Below are 27,496 nucleotides of genomic sequence, written 5' to 3' on the forward strand. Positions count from 1 at the left end.
TGCTGCTTGGATGAAGAAAGCTGCCATGTTGTGAAATGGCCTATGGAAATGTCCACAAGGACTTTGGCCAACAGCCAGTAATGTTGAGACGTTAAGTCCAACAACTCACAAGGAATTAAATCCTGCCTACAATCATGGGAGCTTGGAAGCAGACCAGTCCCCAGTTGAGCCTCCAGATAGGACCCACCCCTGGCTGACACCTTGATTGTAGCCTTATGGAGAATTCAGCTAATCCATGCCCAGACTTTTTTTTTTTTTTTACATCTTTATTGTAGTATAATTGCTTTACAATGGTGTGTTAGTTTCTGCTTTATAACAAAGTGAATCAGTTATACATATACATATGTTCCCACATCTCTTCCCTCTTGCGTCTCCTTCCCTCCTACCCTACCTATCCCACCCTCTAGGTGGTCACAAAGCACCGAGCTGATCTCCCTGTGCTATGCGGCTGCTTCCCACTAGCTATCTATTTTACATCTGGTAGTGTATATATGTCCATGCCTCTCTCTCGCTTTGTCACAGCTTACCCTTCCCACTCCCCATATCCTCGAGTCCATTCTCTAGTAGGTCTGTGTCTTTATTCCCGTCTTACCCCTAGGTTCTTCATGACTTTTTTTTCTTCTTAAATTCCATATATATGTGTTAGCATACGGTATTTGTCTTTCTCTTTCTGAGTTACTTCACTCTGTATGACAGACTCTAGGTCTATCCACCTCACTACAAATAACTCAATTTCGTTTCTTTTTATGTATGTCCAGACTTCTGACCCACAAAAACTGGGAGATAATAAATGTGTGTTGCTTAAGCAGCTAAGTTGGTGGTAATATTTTTAGGCAGCAGTAGATTACCAATAAAATTCTGAAATATAGTCAGGGTTGGGAACCAGTGCTTTAAAGCTTGGTTAGAGCAGAAGTAAGCTTGGTGTATTTTTCCACTAATTTTTAATACACATTAATTCTTATGGTGATGATAATGATTGATGATGATGATGGATTTTTATAAATATCCTTAGGGTTTTCCTTGAAGATTGGCAGTGGCACAACTCTGACAGATTTAGTTTCTGGACTCAATTTCTTGACCCAATGGAAAAGCCACAACTAAACTAGGCCCTAAAATTTCAGTAGACTTTTCTCCTCCTCTCCAATGAACATGAGGCTAGTCTTTTGGAATCTGGAATCTCCCAAAAGCCTATGGATAAGATAAAGCCAACCCAGATTGCCTATGAATTTGGCTAGGAATGAGACAAATCATTGGATAGCAGGTAGTCTCCCAAGAAAAATAATCTTATTATAATCAGAGAAAACTCAATCATGTGGAAGCTAAAAGCCATATTTGATTATTAATATTTAGTATCATGCTATCATTAACACAACTAAGTAACATTGATCTGATTTCATGTAACCACTTGTCACCTTAATTAAAGTTAATACTGATGATCGCTTGGCTGATTCAGAATTCTTAAAGTCCTAACATTTTCATTATTATTCCCATTTTGGAAATGAAGAGTCTGTGATTCAAAGGGGTTAAAATAGTTTCCATTAGACTAACGAATAGCTCAGAATCAAGATAAGGAGGCAGTTTCATCGATGCTTATCCAGTGCTCTTTCCCCCCTAGATGGTCTCTGTCTTTGATGGTTTCACCACACAGTTAAGTCAGTTCCTTATTGCTTGGGATGTAATGAATTATAAAATATAGTCCACAATAAATGGATGGTATAATTTGCTTTAACATAAGTAGCCAGAATTTGTTTACTTTAGAGACTATATTCAGAAAGTTGTTATTTGAATATTACATGAAACTAAAAACTATATAAATATATATGTACGTGAAGAGCTTATTGTTTTGACCTCTGTGTTTACCATTATTTACTAATGACAAATACATTTTCTTAAGCAGCTAGAAAGCAATACAAGTCTTTGAGCTCTCTGACTCAACGTAGCTAAAAAAATGAGGTCTAAGAAAGTTTCCAAAGCCCTGAACGATGTTAGAGTCTGGCCCTTTTATGATCAAGTGATCTTTTCAGCTTAATGGGAAAAATAAATCACTGTTAAAAGATAATCTTGTCACATGGAAGCCAGAAAGGTGCAATATCAATGATTCAACTTTCCAAAAACTGCCCCGTGGAATCGGATAAAGCAAATAACACAGTTTGTTTTGTTGTTGCTGTGGTTGGCAGTGAGAGGGAAGTAAGCTTAAGGAAATACCTCGTTTTAAAAATAATAAGAGGGCAATATAAACTCACTTAATAGAAAAATGAACGGACTTGATGCAAGGTCTATTTTATGAGAACAGAACTAGAAGTTTTGAAATCTTTTTCTAGGTCTTTTTCTGTTTCATACAATTGCTTATTTCATGGTGAAACTGCCAATTGTTCACATTCTTTCTCGCTTTCCTCTTCATTTATTCAATTTTTAATGCTGCAAATAATATGAAAAGCACTGGGATAGCTACTGAAGTTAATGCTTTGCTTTCTTTGCTTTGTGGTACAAATCTATAAAAAAGTAGTTTAGATATAGTTGGCAACACAAAATTGTTTCTCTAATGGTTTATTTTCAATGGAGCTTATTCTTAGCATGTTCAAAATAAGCAAGTTCATCTCTTTAAGCCAATACTTAATTTGGATCATTATGTCAATAAGATCTGGATGAATAAAGGTATGCAAAGTACAAGACTGTAAATTAATGGGAAAAAATCCTCTTCCATTTTAAAATAACACACACACAATCGTATGAACACACACGTACACACACCCACACACCCAATTAAGATTCTTGGCCATGTAGATTTATGGCATTTATATATTTTGTTCCTCCGGGTGTGAAAAAGTGAAGGAGGGTGTCCCTAAGAATGTTCCTTTAAATTATTTTTCTATATATGGAAAACATGTCTAAAATCCTGGTAAGAAGTAACTTCCTCCAGTTCAGAGAAATGCTTAGAGGGAATATTTGTTATTGTGTGCTAAGAAACACCAGTTTGGAAAATTCCCAGTCAGTTCTTCCTTTACTGCCTCAGAGTCCTCCCATTGGCTTATGGGCTTGGGAAGCTTCACAGTTAATATCTTCCAAAAAGGATGCCAGTCTTCCTTGTCCCTTTTTTAAAGGGTGAAAGAGAACATTTAGATGTTCTCTTTGTAATACCAAAGAGAGTCTGAACTGAATTTGGAGTTTGAACAATAAGCTAGATGGGCAGCTCAAGTCAGAATTTTGATGTCAGAAGGAGGGGGAATTCAGACTGGTGGGACTTCTAAGACCCACTGTCAAAAAGTTCTCAAGACAGTTATGCAGCATCCTCAGGGCTAAAGTTTGTCCTCTGTAAAAGTACCCCACACAAGAAAACCATCACGTCACAGATCATCCCAAAGAATCGACGCAGTCTCACAGGCTGATGACAAGTTGACATCTAAGGTCACAGACTAGTTTTCTTTGGGGATGCCCTCATAGAATGGAAGAGCAGCATCAGCAAAATGTCACTGAAAGCTGTCACCAAATACAACAAACAAGGCAGAGCACCGCTCAGTAATGCATCAACAGCCCAGTAAATCTAGAGTCTTCAATGCCTTTCCTGAAGGTTGCAACAGAATATTGTGTTAAAGTAGTTTCTCGGTCCCAGCATAGATACATGAAGCCCTACAGAGAATGGCAGTGCCTGGCTTCTTCCTAACTATGGCATTTGGTGTTTTCCCAGGCATTTCTCTTTCTTGAAAAGTTTTAGCCAAACTCCTATGACAGTACTTGTCACTTACAGAAATCAGAAAGAAAGTCACTAACAACTGGGTACAGCATGAAAAGACTGAGCTCCACTTTTCTAAGGAGGTAATCAACAATCAGTGAATAGGAAATGTCAAATCAGGCAGTGGTTTTTAGCATAGGCTCTAAGACAGAGAGACCTGGGATCTAGTCCTACCTCTTTCACTTATTGTTTTATGACCTTAGGACATTATTTAACATTTCTGAGCCTCAGTTTCCTCAACTTTAAAATGGGAGCAGTAATAGAACACATTCTATGGGATAGCAGAAAGGATTAAATTAAATGATATAAGTAAAGCGCTTGGTACAGTGCCTGGCACATAATAAATTATGAAAATATGTTAGCTACTTTTACAATAATAATAATTATTATCATCTTCATTACTAGTTATAATTAGGAAATACTTTTCAAAAGTGATCACTTTGAATTTAATTTGCATGCCATCTGATCTGGAAGTATAATAAGGGTATCCAATTCCTACTGATTTAGTGAGTCAAACAGAAAACCAAAACAAATTGAATCATTCAACTGGTGTATTTAGAATTGCTGATGATTATAGCATTCAAGAAAGTTAGTGAAATACATAAATTGCAATTAAACTGTTCTTGAAAATCCCCCAAATCGTTTTCATTTGTCTAGTCCAATGGTGGGTAGGGCTTGTTCATTTTAAAAACTGTACGTTTAGAACCTTCTGAAAAGGAAACATTGTGGAACGTGAACATGGAGGAGATAAGAGGTGTTGATACAAAGATGGTATGCCAAAACCAGGTATGTTCCATCTCTGAATACAATGCATTGCATTCACATATTCCTTTATGCTTTTCCAGGAATTATCACTGCACTGCCACTTCATTGCACACACTCACACACACACATACACACACAGAGGGGAGACCACAATGTACACACTCAGTCTCTTTGTATCCAGCACTGATTCTCTCCCATATCAGCTCTGCTGTCAGCAACCAGCATGCAGATGGAGGGGAAGGTATGGTGTTAGAACAAATGCTACAGGTCCACTCCTGAAAATTTCATTCACAGGATAATCTGATTAGCAAAATTTGAGAGAGGATGGTATACGCATATCTTTTATCATCTAATTCAAAACAACTCCACAACACAGCTTGGACAAAATACTAGTATCAAAGGTTCTAATATAGCATAATTTGTGTTGAGTGTGTTGCATTCTGACAGTGGTATAAACCAGGGAGACAGTTTACTGACAATTCTGTGCTACCAGATACCAACTCAGGCCTCTGTCCAGCTTTACATTGTCAACTCTCATGGAAACATGAGCAGTTACACAGCCCCAGAGGATGCTGAAGTTTGGATTGCAAAAGATGAGATGGACAGATTTCATATTCTCACTGCAGATTTTTTTTTTTGCCTTTTCAGACTGCTGAGCATAATTGTTTTTAAAGGCAGGAAATGCAACTAGTGTTTGTTTCTAGCATGGCTTCTGTTTTGAGATTTCTTCTTTGTAGAAGAAATGTGTTGCCCACCTGTCTAGAATCCCAATCAGGATATGGTTTCAGTATGAAATATATTACAAGAATGATTTTAGCTGGTTATAAACAGGAATGGTTATAAAAAGCTGGGGTATTTTATCCAATTTTTATCCACAGTGGGGTACTTTGGTTCAGGCCAATGGCCAATATGAATACATAAGGTAATGTTCAGTTCTGTTTTTTGCCCAGGAGGGACAGTAATTCTGAAAGACAACGGTGCACATTAGTGAGCAAACAGATTCTAGGTTATAGAGATGTTCAGAAATAAGAATCGTGTGGCCACTGGCCAAAAGCACTGCAGTTAACACTTAAAAGTATGGTTCAACCCAAGCTGAACTGCTGGAGCGGTTAATGATTCTCTGTATTAATACTTCTACTATTTGCAACACACACACACACACACACACACACACACACACACACACACACACACACACACACTATACAACAGATATTAAGAGCTCCCTGTATGGAGGCTCCAGAGCTACTGGTGGTGAGTGAGGGAAGATATAAGGCTAATTTAAATCCTACCTTTTTAGGTATAGAGATTTAGGTATAGAGATTTATGGAGGAGACACATATTTCAACCAATATCCTCTTTTTTTATTCCAAGACTTTCAAATTTTAATGTTTGTGAAATATAATCACTGAATACATTTGATAAAATTCTCTTTGAAAGATGGCATTAAATCTCTGGGTCTTATAATAGATGGAATTTTAGAAGATAGATGTGCCTGTACGAATGCAAATTTAACTACCCAGCATAATGGGCACACAGAGAAGGAATCTGACTGAGGGATGTTGCAGGCTCCCTGGAGAAAACTATTTATAATCTGGGCTTTTAAGAATAAGGAGAAATCTAACCAGGCAGGAAGCTTTTGTATGTGGGATGGGAAGGAAAATATAGGAGAATATTGAAAGTAGATGGAAGAGACTATGCAAAGGCATTAAGAAATACAACAGTATGTAAATAAGGAAGTACAGTTAGGAATGTATCATGAAGGAAATTCAGAGGACCTGCAGTCAGCTAGAAGTAGCTGGGAAGCCAGATTATGTAGACTTTGTGTAAATTCTCCTGAAGGTAATGAGACATCATTGACTTTTTTTTTTTTTTAATCATTGACTTTTTAAGTGAAAGGGAAACTTAGATGTACTGAACAACTACCATGAGTCTGTTATGTTACTAAGGGAATACTACACACTATCTCATTTCATTCTCAAAAATATTTCCAAGGCACTTCCATCCTGTTTTTACTGATAAGAAACAGAGCATAAGGGAGTTAAATAAGATGCCAAGGACACAAGGAGAGAGTGTCTGGGTTTTACTCCATGTGTCTAATTCTAAACCTGTGAGCTGTCTGTAACACCATCTCAAGATGTTTTAGTCTGTTTTTCTTTCAACATTTCCTAATTTTTATTTTAAAAATTCACTGTCTTTTTTAGAGAAGTTTTAGGTTTACAGAAAAATAGAAAATACAGAGTTCCGACATACTCCCTCTTATGACTGACCACTCCCCCCAAATTTCCCCTATTAGTAACATCTTGCATTAGTGTAGTACATTTTTTACAATTGATGAGCCAATATTTATACGTTTTTATTAACTAAAGTCCATAGTTCACATTAAGGTTCACTCTTAGTGTTGTATATTATATAGATTTTGACAAATGTATAATGACCTATATAATGGCATGTATCCACTATTACAGTATCAAACAGAATAGTTTCATGGCCCTAAAAATCCCCTGTGCTTATTCTTCCCCCTCTCCCCTCAAATCCTTTGCTATCACTGATCTTTCTACTATCTCCATAGTTTTGCCTTTTCAAAAATGTCATATAGTTGAGACAACAGAGTATATAGCATTTTCAGACTGGCTTCTTTCACATAGCAATATGCATTTAAGTTTCCTTGAAGCCGTTTCATCACTTGACAGCTCATTTCATTTTATCATTGAATAATATTCCATTTTATGGATATTTTGTGGTTTGTTTGTCCAGTCACCTATTGAAGGATATCTTGGTTGCTTTCAAATTTTACCAATTACGAATAAAGCTGCTGGAAATACTGTGTGCAGTTTTTTGTGTGGACATAAGTTTTGAACTCATTTGTGTAAATACCAAGGAGCACAACTGCTGGGTAATAAGGTAAGAATATGGTTATTTTCATAAGAAACTGCTAAGCTATTTTCCGAACTAGCTGTACTATTTTCCATTTCTACCAGCATGAATGAGAGTTCCTGTTGCTCCACATCCTTGTCAGCATTTGGTGTTGTCAGTGTTTTAAATTTTAGCCATTTTAATAGGCTTATAGTAGTACTTCATAGTTGTTTTAGTTTGTAATCCTTTGATGATATTTGTATTTCCTAATTTTTAATTCTTTTACTTACCTGTTATATATTTTTCTAACATCTGTGATCTTGACTCTTACATTTTCCACCATTCATTTATTTATTCATTTATCAGCATATATTGTGTATTATATACCAGTAACATTTTTCAAAGCTAGTTTATTTTTTCCTTTTATTATCCTCTTCTTCATTTTTAGTTTGTCATATTTCACTTGTTATTTATTTCACACAACATAATAGTTAGTCTCTCTCTTTATTCTATTTACCTCCAAGTAAACTGGCTATCTTTTACTTCTCTGGTAATAATTGTTTAATTTCTTCAAATTTCTCTTTCTCCCTTCAAAGCATTTATCAGTATATATTCATAATACACATGCAGAGAGTGTGAAATATTGTTGGAGATGAAACTACTTGTAAAAAGGTCTGAACTGATGAAATCACTTACCTTGGTTGACAATAAATCTTAACTTCTGTATTGTTGCTAGATTGCCACTAACTCGATATATTCCATCAACATCTAGACCTGAAAACAAAAGGGCATGTTTTATATTCACTCATATAAAAACTGAGATGGCAAAAGAAAATAGTAATAATAATTATGGGAAGGTAGTAAATCACCACCAACTCTCTCTTCCTCACAGAGAAAGCAAATTTCTATGTCCTACACCAAGCAATCTTCAATATTTTAATACAAGCAAAATAATCATTAAGTTCAGTAACAGTTAATCATCAACAAACTTCAGTGTAGTTGAACCATAAAACAGCAGTAGGTAGCATGGGATTTCACAGTATAGTTAAGATTCATTCCCCCGAAAAAGACAGGAATCAAACTTGGGGTGGAGTAGGGAGAAGAACCTTCATGTATATATGTATTATTGCCCCTTGTTGGAAAGATAAATAACCCAAAGTGCTTGTGAAGTCTTCTTTCCTTAAAATCTCCCTCCCTCCCTCCCTCCCTCCCTTCCTTCCTTCCTTCCCTCCCTCTCCTTTACTCCCTTCTCACTTCTCTTCTGTCTCCCTTTCTTCCCTCTTTCCTATTCTTATTCTATTCTGTTTTATTCTATTCCTAGGGATTCCAATCCATTTCCATTGTTTCATTCTCTTTTCCTGCAATTACTATAGCATAACATATATTGGTCTGATTATTTGAAACTACAGAATGAAAATTCTACTACGGATGTATAACTACTTTGAAAATCTCTAGTGTATTGTAGGTAATGGGGTGCTCCATTATGGAGGGAAAAATAAAAAGAAATCTTTGACAAGATGGTGACATTAGTTCCAGATTATTTTAAAACTAGTTATCTATAATTCAAAATAACTTATCCTGGCAGTTGGTTTGGATAATCAACCACTTGTTTTCCACACATTTATTTATATCATCAGGTTATTTCCATGACCCAGTTATCAAAAAGATAAAGAAACAGGAAAATGAAAAGAGAAACATTTATTCAAACACTATTATTGTTGATAAGAAATGTTGATAACATAATTTTAATGTCAGGATTGCATATTCCTTGATGTGTCTAGACCCTCAAGGAGGCCTGGATGAGATTACCAGTTAATGTAGAGGTCAGTATCTCAGCAGTTTCTCTAGGGAGGTGGTATAGTATCATCATTAAACATTGTAATTCACAATAGATAGTACTAGATAAATTGACAGAAATTATTGTCATAATCTAACAGAATAAAATTTTTGTAAAGCTCTTTACTGACATGAAATGAGCTCCTTTATTGCTTTACCATCTCTGTTTTTAAGTATCAATACTTTATAGTAGGAACATTTCTGCTGCTGTGCAAAATATATCATCAGTAGGTTAGGACAGAATGACATAATGTGTAATACTGATATTAATGGCATAAATCAATGCCATTATTCATTCAGTTTTAAGACATTATTTTTTAAAGCAATTTTAAGTTTATATCAAGATTGAAGGGAAGGTACAGAGGTTTCCCACATACCCCTTGCCCCTGCACATGCATAGCCTCTCCCATTATCAACATCCCCCATCAGAGTGATACATTTGTTAAAACTGATGAAAACAACATTGATACAGCTAGAGTCCATAGTTTACATTAGAGTTCAGTCTTGGTGTTGTACATTCTATTGGTTTGGACAAATGTATAATGACTTGTGTCCATTATTACAGCATATACAGAGCATTTTCACTATGGTTAGGACTCCACGCTCTCACTGTCCAGGTCCCTGGTTCGATCCCTAATTGGGGAACTAAGATCAAAAGCCGTGCGGCACGGCCAAAAAAAAAAAAAAAAAAAAAAAAGCCCTCTGTGTCCCACGTACTCATCCTCACTATACTCTTCCATGTAATAACTTACATATAATGTCAATAAAATGGAATAGCTATTAACAAATGTATTAATTTGTGAGTTTTGTAGTTCTAGAATAGTCTAATAATAAATTAGTGAGCCTCTGTTCCTTCCTGAGAACTATGAATCTGTGAATTTGTGAGGAATTGAGATGAGGCTGGACACCTATTAGTGTGTGGTGAAAATGTCTAAGACACATACATTTATAAAAATCAAATGCATTCTTTTTTTTTGTTTTCTGATGCACAAAATAGCTCCATTAATCAAAGGGCACTCCAGTTCATTTTTAAGTACAATGTGCTCTCGACAACTTAAATGTGACAATCATCTTAATTAAAACTTTCCTAACGTTTGATTTTTAGTTTCAGTATTAGATCATGCTGGTCTTCAGTTTATGCACATGTGCTCAGAAACGTAATAATTTATCAACTATTTTCTTTTTTTGCTTTGTCATTTAGCTAGTGTTTGGTACTTAGCTTTAACCTGTATAATTTAAAAAATGTGATAGATTTTTAAAATTTTAAAACTTATGCATTAAAGTGTGTCCCTTTCAAAGTTCTCCCTCTTGTGGGTATCTGTACTTTTTCTAAACATGTAGTCTTTAGGGAAAACATTTTGAAATTCTTCTCTAAAATGACCTCCAGTGACTCCATATTGTCTATAGAAAAATGTTTATTGATGCAAGTTGGGGCCTTTGGTGATAGTTTTTGGTTTGGAAATAGTCAAAGGTCATTCAGAACCACAAATGGTGAATAAGGTCATCTTCCTTGCCATCACAAAGTCAAACAAAGTTTCACCAAATGAAAGCGTTCATGATGTTCCACGAGTTATCAGTTGCTCTGAAGGAACTTGAGAAAAATAATATTTTGGAAAACAGAAACATTGATGCAGTATGCAGGTCTACATTTTTCTCAAACAAGAAATCTTAATATATGTTTTTTTGGTTTGTTTTTTTTGTTTTTTTTTTTTGCGGTACGCGGGTCTGTCACTACTGTGGCCTCTCCCGCCGCGGAGCACAGGCTCCGGACGCGCAGGCTCAGCAGCCATGGCTCATGGGCCCAGCCGCTCTGTGGCACGTGGGACCCTCCCGGACCGTGGCACGAACCCGTGTCCCCTGCATCGGCAGGCAGACTCTCAACCACTGCGCCACCAGGGAAGCCCTTAATATATGTTTTTTGCAAAGAATTGGTCAAATTAGCCCTATTTAAAGTAATGATTAAAAATGAAATGTCAACAACTATTACAATAAAAAATGAGAAAATTTACCATATATTTTTTAAATTAATTTTTGTTTTGCTAATTAGTTGGACCTTTATCAAAGGTCAACAGTAAATAAAATTATTTGAATCCCAACAAATTTTTTTTACAAATAAGGACCTTACTTAAGCCTCATTTTAATAAGCATATCTCTTTATAGATATAAATCAAGTGCATTTTTATTTTGAAGCTAGAACTGTTCCTTTTCTAATATTATTTTACATGTTATTGAAATGCATGTGTTGTCTAGAGTTGTAAACTGAATTTCAATTAATGAAATTCCCTACTATCTGAAAACTTTTTCTCTTATAGAAATTTAAAGTTACAACATAGGAAGTATCCCTTTGATCTTTCATAAATTTCAGTACAAGGTTTTTTTTTTTTTTAAGTTCAGTAATCAAAAACATTTGAAAGAGCAGTATGGGTTGGTTATATTACGTATGAGCAATTGGAAAGCACTATACTGTTCAAACAAAGCAGCCTCATCCTAAATTAATAACCTAATTTTCTTCTGGAATAAAAGAAGGGAGGGTTGGGAATGGAGACAGGGAGGGTAACTCAGACCAGTGTGACCACTGTGGTTGCAGAACTAAGTCACAGTAGAGAAACTGCTTTGTGGCTTACGTTAGAAACCAGAAAGAAGGAGTAAAGCAAAACACATTAGATGCAATTTGAATCTAACTTGACAGAACTTCCAAGCCCTTTAGATATAGAGATATCAACACCATATATCTTATGAAGGATAACAATCTCTGACATTACTGGCTCCTGCTTTGAATGGCTCATGCTCCCCTGCTATCATACTTTTTAAATTACATAAATAGAGTGAAAATGACAAAGTATATATTAAAAAGGAGGGTATTACATTTTGCAAAATAATCTGGAACACATCAGTGAATTTTAGCAGTTATAAATTACATAGGTACAGTCTTATAGTTGATTAGCTCTCCCCCGAATGGCTCACAGAATGGCAAACCCTAAGTCCTGGGAATCGAACCCAAATTAGAATGATTCACGTGCCATCCTCTTTTTGCTCCAAGAACTTTGAAAGTCATGCCAAGCCAAACCAATGTAAATTGGTGGATTTGGACATCCTTTTCATGACCACATTATCCTTGCTGGATTGGAAACTACTTATTTTGGAAATATAATTAGACCTCTTATGATTTTTAAATGAGCAATGTCTTCAAGGTATCCATGTTGTGCTTTGGTGAAGTTTGGAGAAAAATCACTGAAGAGGTACTTCTTTTAAGAAAATACCATGACTGAAAATGCTGACAGGAATTTTGCCTGTTATGCTAAAAATACTTTGGGAACACAATGAAACTAAAACATTTTACATTTATTTTTATCAGACCAGCATTAATGTAATGTTAATGAAAAATTCTCTAAAGAAATTCACATTCACCGAAATGTCTTTTATTTGTTCCTCATCAGCTGACCTTCTTAAGTTTCAAAATAGTGTTTACTGTTGACAGAAATCACTGGGTACTGCTGTAGGGGATTTTCAAAAGTCTTCCCCCCCACCTTTTTTTTTTTTTTTTTCCTGAAGAAGCTTAGACTAGGATAGACACACAATTAGGAGTTATTAGACCAAATGGTGGTCTAAACCCAGTGGAAAGAATGCAGCTGTCATGTGTAATTCCCACCATAAATCTTAGACACTTTCCAAAAAGAAATCTAAGAGACCAGCACTGTTTCCAGAGTTGACTGACTTATCTGCCAAAATATGGGTAGTTTTCAACAATGCAGTTGAGTCTGTTAAAAATAGCTGCAAACTGTGGATTAGGTAGCATTCTTGATAGCTCAAATTATGGACAAATCACGAAGATGTGGAGTTTGAGCCTGGTTGAGAGGTGTGCCCAAAAAGCCTGCTTGTTTTTCTGGAATATAACAAAATGCATCTGAACCTCTGGAGTCTGAAATATGGGCTGGGAATTTTACACAGTCTCTCTCCTGAGATTTATGGCACTTCCTAATTCCTAGGAGGCCAGAGCTACCGCAAGAAGAGTCATTCTCGCAATGCTTTGGTCTTCTGGCTTCTCCCTCTGGCAAGAACAAGTGAGCGCAGGAACGCCCAGACTGCCCCCTAAGAGTGCTGCACGTTTCTTTCTCTATCCTTCTAAAGGTCCTGCTTGGTTTCAGAGCTCAATGTGAGAGGTTTTGGATCATTTCAAATGGCACACATTTCCTCCTCCTTTAAAGTGAAGTGTTTCCAACTTTATATTGCTAACTTATCTGATCACACACTTGAAGTTCAGTGACTGAGAGTACAGGATATAAATGGAAACTCTTTCTAAATTTAATTTCTACTCTGTCTCAATGGCTTGTATTTATCCTGTATCTTTTGCTGGCTCTATTTAATTATTACTAATTCCTTGTGAGATATTCATCCTTCAAGAACAACTACCTTAGAAAATAGTTGACACAATTCTGATTGTCAAACAAGGATTTTATTCTACAGGAAAACCTTATGACTTTATAATAGCCATTTTAAATGGATGTTTTTTTTTTACTATAGAGGCAATATACTTCCTTGTTAAAAATGAAAATTTAAACCACACAAGATTATACAATGAAAAGTAAGTATCTACCTCATCCTGCTGTCCAAATACAGTCATTGTTAACAGTTCTGTTTTAGTTTTTATTGTTACTCATTTTATGTTAAAGTATCACATTTCTGTTTATTAATTTATTAACTTTGGTATTTATTCACTCCCTATCATAAAAAACAAAGAGTCCATAGCTCCTACCACTTATCTATGTACGCTTTGTTATTAGTTACATTTGTCTATTTCTATATCTTAATATATCAAACTACCTCTGTGTATAAAAAAAAAATAAGGAACTTAGTGCATTTACTCTTCCTTCCCCTTCTCCTCTCCCTCATAACTTCCAACTTTATTCTTTTTTTTTTTTTTTTTTTTTAAAATTTTTTTTTTTTTTTTTTGGCCATGTTGGTTCTTCGTTTCTGTGCGAGGGCTTTCTCTAGTTGTGGCGAGCGGGGGCCACTCCTCATCGCGGTACGCGGGCCTCTCACTGTCGCGGCCTCTCTTGTTGCGGAGCACGGGCTCCAGACGCACAGGCTCAGTAGTTGTGGCTCACGGGCATAGTTGCTCCGCGGCATGTGGGATCTTCCCAGACCAGGGCTCGAACCTGTGTACCCTGCATTGGCAGGCGGATTCTCAACCACTGCGCCGCCAGGGAAGCCCCCAACTTTATTCTTTATGTTATTTCTTATTTTCTCAAAGTTTAGAACATTTTATTCTTTATAAATATTTTTGACTTATCTATGGGTTAATATAAGTCACTATTAAAAAAACGAATGTGATTGGGTTCCACATTAAAATTTTGTTTCACAAAGATCTCCCCAAAGTCAAGGTCTCATGTGTCTTCTTCTATTATAGGTTCCTTCATTTCCTCAAATTAAGTGCTGCCCAATAGAACTTTCTGTAATGGTGGAAATGTTCTATATATTAACTCTCCAGACCAACTGTCACCGGCCACATGAGGCTGGCTGCTGAACACTTGAAATGTGGTTAACGCAACTGAACAACTGAATTTTTATTTTATCTTATTTTAAATAACTCAACCACATGTGGCTTATGACCACCATCTTGGACGGTGCAGCTCTAGGTCAGAGTCAACTACTGCTCCTCTCTTGTATTCCACTGTTATTCTTTCTTGGATTTATTTTTTTAGTGTTTTTTTTTTTCACAAAAGTATGTGGTTGGTAAATTTTCTTACTTCTTCCATCTCAATGACTGTTTTAGATAAAAAACAATGTCATACCGTATAGCACAGGGATTTATATTCAGTATTCTACGACAAACCATAATGGAAAAGAATATGAAAAAGAATATAGATCTCTATATGTATATATGTATAACTGAGTCACTTTGCTGTACAGAAGAAATTAACACAACATTGTAAATCAACTATACTTCAATAAAAAATTTTTTAAAAAGACTGTTTTCTTTTGCTTCATATTTAATTGTTGATTTAAGTATTTGAGTTTTATTATTTTTTACTTTTCTAACTTTGAAAAGTAATGTTCCACTATCTTCTAGCAACTAAAGATCAAGTTGATTCTTAATGTTTTGTAGGTAAATCAATTTTTCGTTCATGATTTTTTAAAAAAAGATTTTCTCTTTAAACTTGTATAAGTAAAATTTCACTCAGATGTATCTAAACATTTTCTTACATTATTTGCTTTATATACCCTTCCCTCTACTGTCTCTTTTCTTTCCATCTAGAATTTCTTTAAGATGGATGTTCAAATATCAGAATACTCCTATGATGAAAGACAAAATTAACTGGAATAAATGATGGTCATGGGTATTTCTGTATTTATACACATCTTTTTACCCTCAACAGGCTTCAATCTTAAATTGTTAGGCTCAGTGAGGGGTTCCTGCAGTATCAATGGGTGGTGAGTAGATAGTAGGCTAGAGGTCTTCAGTAAGGAGGACTGAAGTAAGGAGGACTGATTTTGGGATATGGAATACTTTAACTATTTTGCTTCTCAGCAAAGTTCTCTAATTCTATGCCTGCTGTAGAAGACCTGAGATACTTCATTCTCCACTGCTTTCCTTCTTAGATGCCAGCATCCTCTTATTTGTCCTTGCAGAACCTATTCTCATGCGAGGACTTCCTTGCTGCAAGGTAAATGGAGAGGGGCCCAGCTCTCCCACGCGTTAGATCCAGTATTTGGTGCATTACTTTACTTACTGTCCTCTTGCCTATTTTTGCTCTTTTTATTTGTTAACTCTAAGCTTGGATAATCTCTAGGACATCCCTGGGAAGAACTGTGCCTAATTATGGTGTCTGAGAATGGTGTTTCTTTTGCTCTAATATCTTCACTTGTTTGATCCCATCTGCTTTCTGTCTTCCTGGAATTTCTATTTCTGGTCTGCTGATGGTACCTTTTCTGTTTGCAGCACGACTTTTTTTTTTTTTCTTTTCCAACATATCTTTTCTATTATTTAATTGGGATATTTTTGAGGAAGGAGAATCAGACATGTTTTTTCAGTCTGCCAACTTAATGGCGGGGGGCTGAGTTGTTTTTCATAAGGAGAGACTTTAATGCTGAAAACAAATGTTTCACTGGATTGTAAAGATACTGCTATATAATAACTTTCTTTTCAGTAATAACCTATAGGATATAAATGATCCATGTGAGATAAATTATGAATATTTAAAACACTTATTATGTGAATCCAAATCTAATGTTGGCAGAATTTGTTCATACAGGGTCCAGGATCAGTATACCCCTCATTTTTTTGCCTCGCTCCTGTCCTTTTCTTTGTCTTCAGAAGTTCCTATTGTCATTAATGCTTTTTCCAGTGTTCCCTTTATTACTGAGATTGTTTTATTTTTCTTTTCCATTTGTTTCATGAGCCCTTTCTTTTTAAATTTTTATCTTATTTTGATGTTTTTCCTACCTTCCTTTTCCTACTTCCTTATTCTCTGCAATAAATTCTTGTTTCATGGAGACAATTGTTGCAATAAGTTTTCTTTTTAATATCATATCAAAATACTTTTCTTCAATTTTCCTTTACATTTTGTTTGTTTGATTTTGTTAGCATTTTAGGTTACTCATTTCTGAATGAAGTAAGTTTTTCATCTACCAGATATTTTATAGTATATTCATATGGAAAAGAAGAATTTTGTTTTCTTAACACATGGAAGAACCAAGTATTTGTTGATAAATTAAAAATGTTAGACTTTAAATAGGTCACCAAGAGAAGGGTATTTCCCCCCACTGCCCCCCATGAGAAAACTGCTTAGAAACTGTGATGCTAATAAATGAACCATTATTATATATTGTTTATGTAGCCTACTCTGTAGATAGGAGCAAATTCCAGACTTAAATTAAATATCCTAAAATTGAAATTGCAAAGTAAATGAAACAATATATGAGACTAAGGACAAAATGATACCAAAAATGAAGAATCTTGGCTCAGAAGGAAGGATGTTGATTTCCTCTTCAAGGACTTTTCATTGAACACTTGAGTGGTTAGGATCATTATCAAATATTTCCCACCCAACCTCCCCATCTGTTTAAGCTATTACACTAGGAAATAAAATTGTTAAGGGTCCTAGCAAAAAATTCTTTATCTATCTATCTATCTACCTACCTACCTACCTATTTATCAAGTCATATTCACTTTTCTGTGCAGTCCTAACATCTTAAGCAGCCTGGGAAGACAAATTTAAAATTGGAATTGGAAAAGGACAAAATATCCTGAGTGTTAATGGTGTTACTGATCCATTTCTACTGGGCTGTACTGTACCACTTATGCCTTGAAAAGATCTACAACACTAGCACTTAGGGATTGTGTATGGGGGGGAAGAGCTGGCTATCTTACTTTTCACTATTATTAAATATTCTTGTAAAGAGTTACATTGCTAGAAAGTAATTGTTTAAACTTAGCTGAGAATTTGAGGCCTATGAGTATGAGCCTGAAGGATGGTAGAAATAAACATAATTTACAGAATTATACCAATCTTAAGACTTGAATAATATTGGAAATAAACTCAAAGTAAGAAGAACCTCAGAGAGAGCTTGAGTATGCTTGTGAAATTTGACTAGGAATCCTAACCTCTTTGATTTGATAAGGCTAAAGATAACCACCTGAAATGATTTCTGGAAAGTGGAAAACAAAGTACCTAGAAATAGTCTTTAATTAATTCTCTTACATGTTTCTTTCTTTTAAATGTTAGTCTTGAAGACAAATATTGGTGAATGATTCTAAGTATCATTAAGTGAGAGCACTTGTCTTGAAGGAAAATCACATGTGTCTGGAAGACATTGAAGTGGGAGGTTGTATTTAGCTCATCTCCTATCGTTCTCTGAGTTTCTTGTAGGTTTGAGTTCTATTGTTATGTTATGCTGTGATCATGCTGATGTAAATAAATCATTCTTTTGGTATTGTGACTTGCTCAGTGTTTCTCTAGAATAAATAGGAGTCATATGAATAAACAGTCTAATTTGGTCGGCCATTATCATCTGGTAGTTTGCAAGTAAACATGCCAGCATAACCTGAGGTCCAGACAGGAGTGGATGGCCACAGCAGGTTTATGGATAGAAAACTAGTTGCCCGACGCTGTCATTCCTAAGGAAAGCTTGAGGCCTAGGGAAGAGTAATCTGTAGACTATGCCCATGTATACTTTTTATCTTTTTAAAATTCTAGCAACAAACTCTCTTATAAGTTAAAGATATGCAATAAAAGGCTTACCAACACAAACAAGAAGAAAACACTTAAAAATTGCCCCTTGTGTGATGAAGTCATTATAGTTATATGAAGTCTAGACTTTGATCCCATCATACTTGAAATCGATATTGATCTAAAATTTATAAATTTACTCTCATTCTTTTCAGTCCCTCCACCTCTATTTTTTTAAACATCTAAACAAAGTGACCTCATTGTTTTCCACTGGACTTTTTTTTAAAACATTGGCTGGGATGATTGAGATTCAGGAATGTGGGAAAATGGATTCCCAAACCACGTCCCCTCCCCTTTCATTCTGAACTGTAATTTTTGGCTTGGCTTGAATCACAGTCATCACATTTCAGCCTGAATCTCTCTGTAAAGTGATCTTTCTTAAACATTTCTCTCACTCATCAAGGGATCAGAAACAAAGCCATTCTAGCCTTTCAGCAAAACACTTATAAGCAGCTTTTACAGAGAGGTTGCAAGAGCTAAATTTCCTCTAAAATTGTTTGAAAAGTGAACATTTTCAGGGCCTTGTTGTCCTTTTTGTGAATCTTGTCATCTGTATGCCATGAGCTCCAGCAGCTATTTTAATCTGTTTTTGTTTGCAATCCATTTGGTGTCCATCCAAGGAAATGCAGGTGATTCTAATTAACTTATTGCTGAAGACGTAGGAAAAAAATATCTCAATTGTGTTGCAAAGAATTATATACTTAAAACTTTTCTTCTATTATGTGCAACATATTATTAATGAAAATGATTACATGAATATATTTACCACCTAATTCATTGCTGTTCACTTGTATAAATCAATGAGGCTTATGGCACAGGAAAAAGCCACACACATACAAATACACAGACACAATACAGACCCCAAGAATGCTTGCCAACTTTTATTTAACAAGAGTAGCAACTTAAAAATAACATTATTTTTACTTTGTGCAACATAGTTTAATATCTGAAATAACTCTGTTCCAATAAAAACCTATTGAAATACTCTTAGGCCTAACTCTGCCCTGAGGTAAAAGTGATTAATTGAAAGATTTTGGCAGATCTCTGCTCACCACCAGGGCAGTTTAATTTAGAACACATTCAACCATTTCTCAGTGTCTCTGTGTTGGTGGAGCATAACTTTTGATCTTCTTTGGGGAGGTGCCTCTAATTCAGACCCTTTGGCTAGCCACTTCCTGGAGGGTTTTGATGGCTTGGCTCTGCTAAGCATTCAGGTGAGAGAGAGAGCCCATTCTGGCTGCTGCTTCTAGAGTGGGTCAGGGAAGCTGAATTCCATCCACAAAGGCAAAACAGTCTACAAACCTGTTTAATCCTATCAATACCCACAAGTCCTGCTTAGATCACAGACAAGATGGTTCTTCTCAACTTCTTAATGCTCTCCCAAACTTCTGAGAAATTCTGTGTCGTTAGACTCTTTCCTAGTCAAAGAATATGCTTCTAACCATGACAATGGATGAGACTAAAAAGACTGAACTTCCTTTTCTCAAGAAACATAAGATTATTGCTTTCTTTTTGAGAATACAGGATAAACTACTGAGTAGGTACTGTTAATACTCCTGCTAAACAGAAACATGGGGCTAGTGCATAATCCTCCCTATTTGGCAGATGGACCTGTGCTAGATTGTGGTTAAATGGAAGGACAGAAAAATTTCAATACATTCTAGATGGAAAGACCTTGAGCTGGTAAACTCCAACTGTCTATGCAATTTAACGAATATTGATTAAGCACTTACTATGTAGCAAAAGTGTGCTAGGCACTTGGAATACAGCAAAGAACAAAGAGTACACAGTCCAGATGTAATGGAGCCATAGCACCAGCATCTTCTGAAGCAACAATGCATTAGTGACATGCATTAGTCATGCATCAGTGACAATGGCACCTGTAATCTCTAATACTTTTACATATACGACACATCCAAGCAATACACTCAGGTTGGTATATAAGCTCTGTAGTCAACTTTAGAAGGAAATGGTATATATTCAATTTCACATTATATCCTAAAACTGTTAAGTTTCATATGTGTGTATATAGATGTTTCATGTAAAATATATAGGCATATAATATATATGAAACTTTAGCAAACAAACGATAATTATGGTATTTATTTTATCACCAAAGTATTATGTTATAGATTACATTTCTTTCTTATGATATGGGTGTGTGTTCCGAAGGGCTCATTTGAAAAAGATTGGGAGATTATCCTAAATCTACCATGTCCTTGAATGTTCTATTTTATACCTCTAATTTAGCTGAAAGATGCTTTAAGACCCATGATATCAGATTCCAAATCTTTAGGTGACAAAGTAAAAATCTCAAAACTTAAGTATTTCACAAGTTACTGGACAAATCACACCCAGGTTTGGAGATATAAATATAAGTCACTGGAAGAGAGATAAAAAGACAATCATTTCCCCTAATTAGAAGCTCTAAGTATACCCAGACAATTTAAACCATTGATTTTAAGACTTCTACAAAATGGAATATATAGATAAATGCTCAGAGCTATCACTGAGGTTGGCTTTTTAAACTTCTATTATCATATTACAAGCAGAAAGATTAGGGGAAGACTTCTTTTAGTGGTGTAAGAGAGACCTATCTGCTCAGCTTCATTTTTGACTACTTGAGGACTGTTAACTATCTAGCAAACAATTGCACAGACTCTAGTTGCTCAAAACATGACTTGTTGCCTTAAAAAAAGGCATTCCAGTACCAATTGTTCTCTTTTTAAACTCATTAGCACTAGTGTAATACAAACCAGATTTCTTGCTTCTGAATGATTTTGTCACTTGGGTCTACATCAAAAGTCTTACTGAAATATTTGTGTGTGTATACATACACACACATATTTAACATCTATCATTAGGTATTTAGCATCTATCACTTCTTTCTGACCTGTTGTCATGGAAAGAAGGTATATTAAGCAAAGATGTGTTACATATGTTGATGTTCATTAACACACTATTTACTGAGTATCTCTTCCACATGTGTGATTTTTCGAAGTGGTAAGAAACCAAGTTACAAATGCATTTCATGTTTTCCATTGTCTTAAATTTAAGTAAAGAGTATCTTAATTTTCCTAATTCCACCAAGGTCTGGCCAATCTTGAACTTTGAAAATAATATTAGAAAATCCATCATCAGTTACTATAGTTGACTTTCAGGGCTACAGAAGACAGAAATAAAAGACTATCAATTTGATGACCTAGATTTTATTTCATTGGTCCCCAAGGTTAGCCCTAACATTAATTATAGAGGCTATATTTACAATTTTTTTTAGAATCTTTGGGAAGATAATTTCATCTTAAAATATTTCTTTTACATAGTATTGCTTACGTTCAAAATTCTGTAATTAGAGTTTTATTCCTTTGTCTTTAAATCCCATGGAGGGATTTCACATAAAACTTCACTAATCATGTACACTTTAGTGTGGATCAATCTATTAGATCTTGTCTTGAGAGCAGACTTTAGCTAAAAGGAAGGCAAATAGAGCAAGAGTTCACTTGTGGAGGATGTGGAACAGGAAGAGATGAAGGATAAGTGTCAAGTATAATAAATAATGGGAGAAGAAAAGAAAAGGAAGTGGATGTAACATGTTGGGTTCAAGCTAATGCAAATAGGTAGTTGCTATTATCCAAATGCTCACCCTTATATTCTCAGATACACTGGACATAGGAAAATGGAGTGTTCTTACTGTAGTTAAAGATTTGTGGGGAGGAGAGGCACGTTTTTCAGTTTGACTAAATACAATTTATTCTTAAATATGATTTGTTTTTATTATCATGATAATTTTCCAATATATGGGAAGTGTAATAAATGATCTATCTTTCTTCTGGGACAACTTATACCACGCTTTTTCTTTTAGGTGAGTGTAATGCTCTAAACTGAAGTTCAAAAACTGAGCTTAGGGGCTTCCCTGGTGGTGCAGTGGTTGAGAGTCCGCCTGCCGATGCAGGGGACACGGGTTCGTGCCACGGTCCGGGAGGATCCCGCATGCCACGGAGCGGCTGGGCCCGTGAGCCGTGGCCGCTGAGCCTGCGTGTCCGGAGCCTGTGCTCCGCAATGGGAGAGGCCACGGCAGTGAGAGGCCCGCCTACCGCAAAAAAAAAAAAGAAAAACTGAGCTTATATAAATCCATATAGGGCTTTGCTCTACAGATTGAAATGTTGTTAAGAGACACACTGTTCTTCCTTGGAATTATGAGACCTCTGTATCTCCTTGGAATAATAACGTACACAAGCCTGTCTCCTCTGGGTAGGGCCTGCAGAAAACACAGTCTGGCATCATTCTTCTCTCCCTGCATCATTCTTCTGCACCTGCACTGCACATGGAGCTGTCTGTGTATAGATGACTAGCTCCATCAGACACCTCTCCTCTCTCGTGTCCTTAAGTCTCTCAGTAACTTAGCCTAAAACTCTTCAGCCTCAACTGGAGATCACATGGCACTGAACAATGGCGGACTTACGAGGTCCTAGATTCCCAACCGACTCTCAAGTTTTCAAACAAACCTTAACAAAGACTACTATAAACAGAAACAAATGCATTTCTACCAACCCATTGGTTAGAATATAAAAACAAAATAATGACCTTATTTTGCCAAAGTTTAGAGCGAAGTGTACTACAAGCAAAAGCCCTAGAGAGGAGGAAGGTACTAAGCTTGGGAACATAGCCTGCTCTTAGAGGTGTCAATATGATTCCCTTTTCCCTTCTTTGCCTTGTCAAACAAAACAAAACCCCTTCTCTGGTGCTTGAATATACTCTAATAAGAGACAAAGCCATTTGGCGCCAGTTTATTGATGCCTTTTAGAACCACTGTGCTCAAGATAATATTCAGTCATAAGGGTGTCTGAACTTCAGGCTGAAGTATAAATGATATTCTTGAGGCAGGTTGGCCAGGAGAAGGGTACTAGAGGTCAGACACAGTGCTGAAGGGAACAGTATGGAGTAATGCAGCCATCCAGCAAAGAGAAAGAAGGAAGGGGGTAAATGAGTACCCAAAATACATCATCATCATCCTGGAGTTATCCTTCTTCAGAACTCATGTTTTGCCCCATAAGAAATTTCACTAACAGGTTTGTAATTGTCTTCTTAAGGTTTCAGGGTTTCAGACTCCTTTCAACTTTAACTCTGTTACCTACCAGTATTAATTATAAAATCTTGCTATAAATATGAGCTAAAAATTTAATATTTGACAATGTTTGACAAGTGAAAAGCATTTCCCCCGCCCAGCATGCTGTCAAACAAGAAAATGACAATAAATGATTCAGGACTTTGAGTATGAAGGTCTGTTTTCCCTCTTATATGCTAGGTGTGTTAGAAATAGTAAATAAGAGATTTCAAATACCTTCAAAAGAGAGGTTGTTCATAGAATAGCATTTCTGTGCAATCTCCAACAATTTTAGTTAAACAGAAGTGCTATAACCTTTTTGTTTATTTTTGTTTCAGTTTTGGTAATGGGAATTTGCGGCAGTTAATTTCAAAATATGGAAAAGAATTCTTTAAACTCTTTCTCCTCTACACAAAACTCTATCCCGCTAATTTATCCATGGGATTAAATATGCAATATCCCTTTAAATATTAAAAGTCCCTACACTTTAGTCTTTAAATATATGAGAAAATATGACCAAACTATATTATTTTAACATGTGATCTTCTTTTAGAGCCACTGGTATTGCTTTTTGCACGTGGTACTCTAATTGTTTCTGTTGGTTCCTCAGGAATCTACAATCTAGTTCTAGAACTATTTTCAGTTAAGAAGAGTTGCTTTCTACCATTAATTCAATTTCTAGCTTAATAACTTTTCCCTTAGTTTACCTGCTAAGAATAATTGTTATTCTTAGCAGGTAAACTAAGCAGATAACTGCTCGTATTCATAAACAGCTTGTGAAAAGAGGTCTTTCTTGTGGGAAAAGAATTTGTATGGAAAACATGCTCATACATATATCAGACCAAGGATTAAATGATGAACATTATATGTGAGGAAACATTACAAGAAGGTTTCACTATATTAGTTTTTCCAAGTCAGTATTCCAAGCCAGTCTTGGATTGTGTGTGAAAAGTAAGAACTCTGCACCATAACAGGTGCTGGCAGGAAACTCCCATTAAAGCTTATGGAAGTTATGCCTGTAAAGTCTTGGCATCTGAGAAAATTCTCTCATAAGAATGCATCATGCATCAGATTTTTCTCACTGCAAAAACAATACAAGGCTGTAACTGCTTAACCATATTCCCAGTCACTATTTTGTTAACACCATGCCTCGGTGATGACATCTTTGGTGACCTTGCGCTATATGTAAAGTATGTATCAGCCTTAATTTCAACATTGCAAACGTGCATTATCTTCTGTATATAACAATAGAGATGCTGGTCTACCATCTGTCTGTCCTAATCAAAGCATAAATTTGAAAGATTTTTTTCCTGTGGAGTCAATGGATTTAAACTAATTCACCCACATTCTGAAGACTGACTTTTCATATACAACATGGCAAATGTTTAAGAGATTTACTGGAATTAGGAATACAATTTGGAGTATCAGGTAGTAATTAATATAAGCTTTAAATGTATAGTACTGACTCATGTTGGGAAGCACTAGCATTATGTGTCGCACACAGTGGGTGCTTAATAAATGTCACCTTTGCTTTCCTTACATAAATCATACCATATCTGTATGACCACAACTTCAAAGACTAACGGTATAATTCTTTGCGTGTAAACTTGCCTACCTTAAAGTTAACAAGTAAGGCTTCTTTCTCCGATCAAGTTCAATTTTTCAGCCTATTAATTCTAGAGGTTAAAATATTTTTACTGACATTTGCCTGTGGGATACAACTGAAAAAGTTCTCTGGCCTTATTTTATAAGTCTACTAGTTATAAGGGATTTGATTTAAACCCAATGGGTAATTTGGGTTTAAAGCTTTTGTCAAGTTAAGGACTAAGATAAAAACTTAGACAGTGGTGAATGTTAGAAAAATCCTGCTGAAAATAATTGTGAGCCTGTGTATACCCAGATGCATATATTCACATCTAGGTTTGTGGCTACACTATGGAGTAAATGTCACTAGCTTACATTTATATTTGTATTTATACTTTTAAACGTGCTTTTCAGATATCAATAAATATCTTTCATAAAAAGTCCTCAGTTGGGGTAATAGAGCTACATTCCAGAACACGCGCACGTGCGCACGCACACACACACACCCCGCCCACCCAGCACCAACCCAGGCAATCTGCCAAAGTGTAGCTGCTGTGAAGGTTTTCCTTTAGGGCAACAGCAAACTAGCTCACCGCCCTGCTGCCCTGTCCACTCCTCACCACATGGTTCTTTGCTGTATCTTTAACTTCCCCTCCTACAGTGAGGGAACATTTCTTCAGACTGTTTTATTGCCAATACATTTTTACTTTGTATGATGAAATGAAACAAGGGACTGGTTTCATTAGAAGGAAAGGTAAACAGAGCATTAATTAAATTTGCTGATGATACTAAATTGGGAGGAACTGTGGACATCTGTGAAGACAAAAGAATCATACAAATGGACTTCAGGAGTTTAGAAATATGAGCAGGAAATAATAAAATGAGATTCAGCCTTAAATAATGCAAGCTAATACATTTGGGAAAAGATAATCAGAAACATGGCTATTCAGTGGATGGTAGATGCCTGGAAAGCGGTGATGGTGAAAGAGACCTAGGGGGTGATAATGGGAAAAATTATACACAAACTTACGGGGAAGTAGGCACAATGCCTGGAGGTTTATATATAAAAAACATAATTTTTTGAACCAGGAACATGATAGTTCTATTCTTATGACACTGGTAGGTCTCAAAAGCATTAAATTTCTCTTTAGTTAGTTGAATCTCTCAGGTTTATGAAGCAATTTAACACTGTTTGTTGAGAGACTGGTTTCTGCCTCTTAAGGATAAGCAAGTCAGTTTTGTCTGAAACCTGTCCTGAACACCAGGGTCATTGCTCTATTTTTGTTCTGTCTTATCCTATTAGAGATTATTGCTAATATGGTATGTCATATAGATATAAACATGGATATAGACTGAGGTGGATATATATACACATATCATACCATGATGCAAACGCCAAACAAAACAAAACAACTCTTTTAAGGCAGCTTCTTTACCTTTCCAGATAATGTAACTTTACATTGTGTTTTAAGAGACATTTAATCACTATCTCTTCTAGCAGTTCAATGAATCTTCAGCATAGAATTTTTTTTAATATCTTTATTGGAGTATAATTGCTTTACAATGGTGTGTTAGTTTCTGCTGTATAACAAAGTGAATCAGCTATATGTATACATATAACCCCATATCCCCTCCCTCTTGCGTCTCCCTCCCTCCCACCCTCCCTATCCCACCCCCTCTAGGTGGTCACAAAGCACCGAGCTGATATCCCTGGGATGAAGTGAGACAGTGGCATGGACATATATACACTACCGAACGTAAAATAGATAGCTGGTGGGAAGCAGCCACTCAGCATAGAATTTGATTCTCTAAGGATGGATGCTTGGGTGGATGAGTGAAAAGAAATCTTGGATAATATCCATCTATTCATCCATTTAATCATCCATCTTGACTGGAACCCCTACATATGCCAGCTCTAGTGTGCTGAGCAGTGAGGAGGCAGGGATGAACCAGACCGTCTCTAGACTCCAGGACTCACATTCTAGGTGGGGAAAGGGCTATGAAACCAGCCGTTATGGTTGCATGCAATAAAGGCTATGTTGGGGAAGCAAAGCTCTTACTGGAACACTGTGGAGAGGGGTGGCTACGAATGTTCAAGAGACCACAGAGAGGTGGTTGAGGGTATGAGTCAGAGAACATTCATTGTTGAGGGTGACTCTGGTGCTATGCCCAAGAGGATCAATCGGAATTTGGCAGGTAAATGCGTATGGAAAGGGTCTTTAAGGAGAGAAAACAGTTCATGGAAGGAATATCAGCCTTTGGAAAACTTCATGTAGTTGGAGCATAGGAAGCTGTTTATGAGGTTATAAAGCTGGAGAGTAGACAGAGGTCATATGCTTCTCCTTTTTATGGTAATAACTAGTATGGTATTTTGTTTATCCTGATGGGAAG

General features: G+C 36.0%; 1 protein-coding gene across 3 annotated transcripts in view; it reads right to left on the minus strand.

Annotated features, from left to right (window-relative positions):
* The window catches only part of ARHGAP15 (Rho GTPase activating protein 15), a 622,754-nt gene that overhangs the window by 185,894 nt on the left and 409,364 nt on the right, over positions 1 to 27,496 (minus strand). For all 3 annotated transcript variants that reach the window (XM_027131893.1, XM_027131900.1, XM_027131911.1), the window contains one exon: positions 8,048 to 8,125. In XM_027131893.1, coding sequence (XP_026987694.1) covers positions 8,048 to 8,125 — 78 coding nt within the window. The remainder of the gene's footprint in view (positions 1 to 8,047; positions 8,126 to 27,496) is intronic.

Source organism: Aethalodelphis obliquidens, unplaced genomic scaffold (assembly GCF_003676395.1).
Source record: "Aethalodelphis obliquidens isolate GAN/ISIS:26980383/991018 unplaced genomic scaffold, ASM367639v1 scaffold2, whole genome shotgun sequence".
Classification (NCBI taxonomy): Eukaryota; Metazoa; Chordata; class Mammalia; order Artiodactyla; family Delphinidae; genus Aethalodelphis; species Aethalodelphis obliquidens.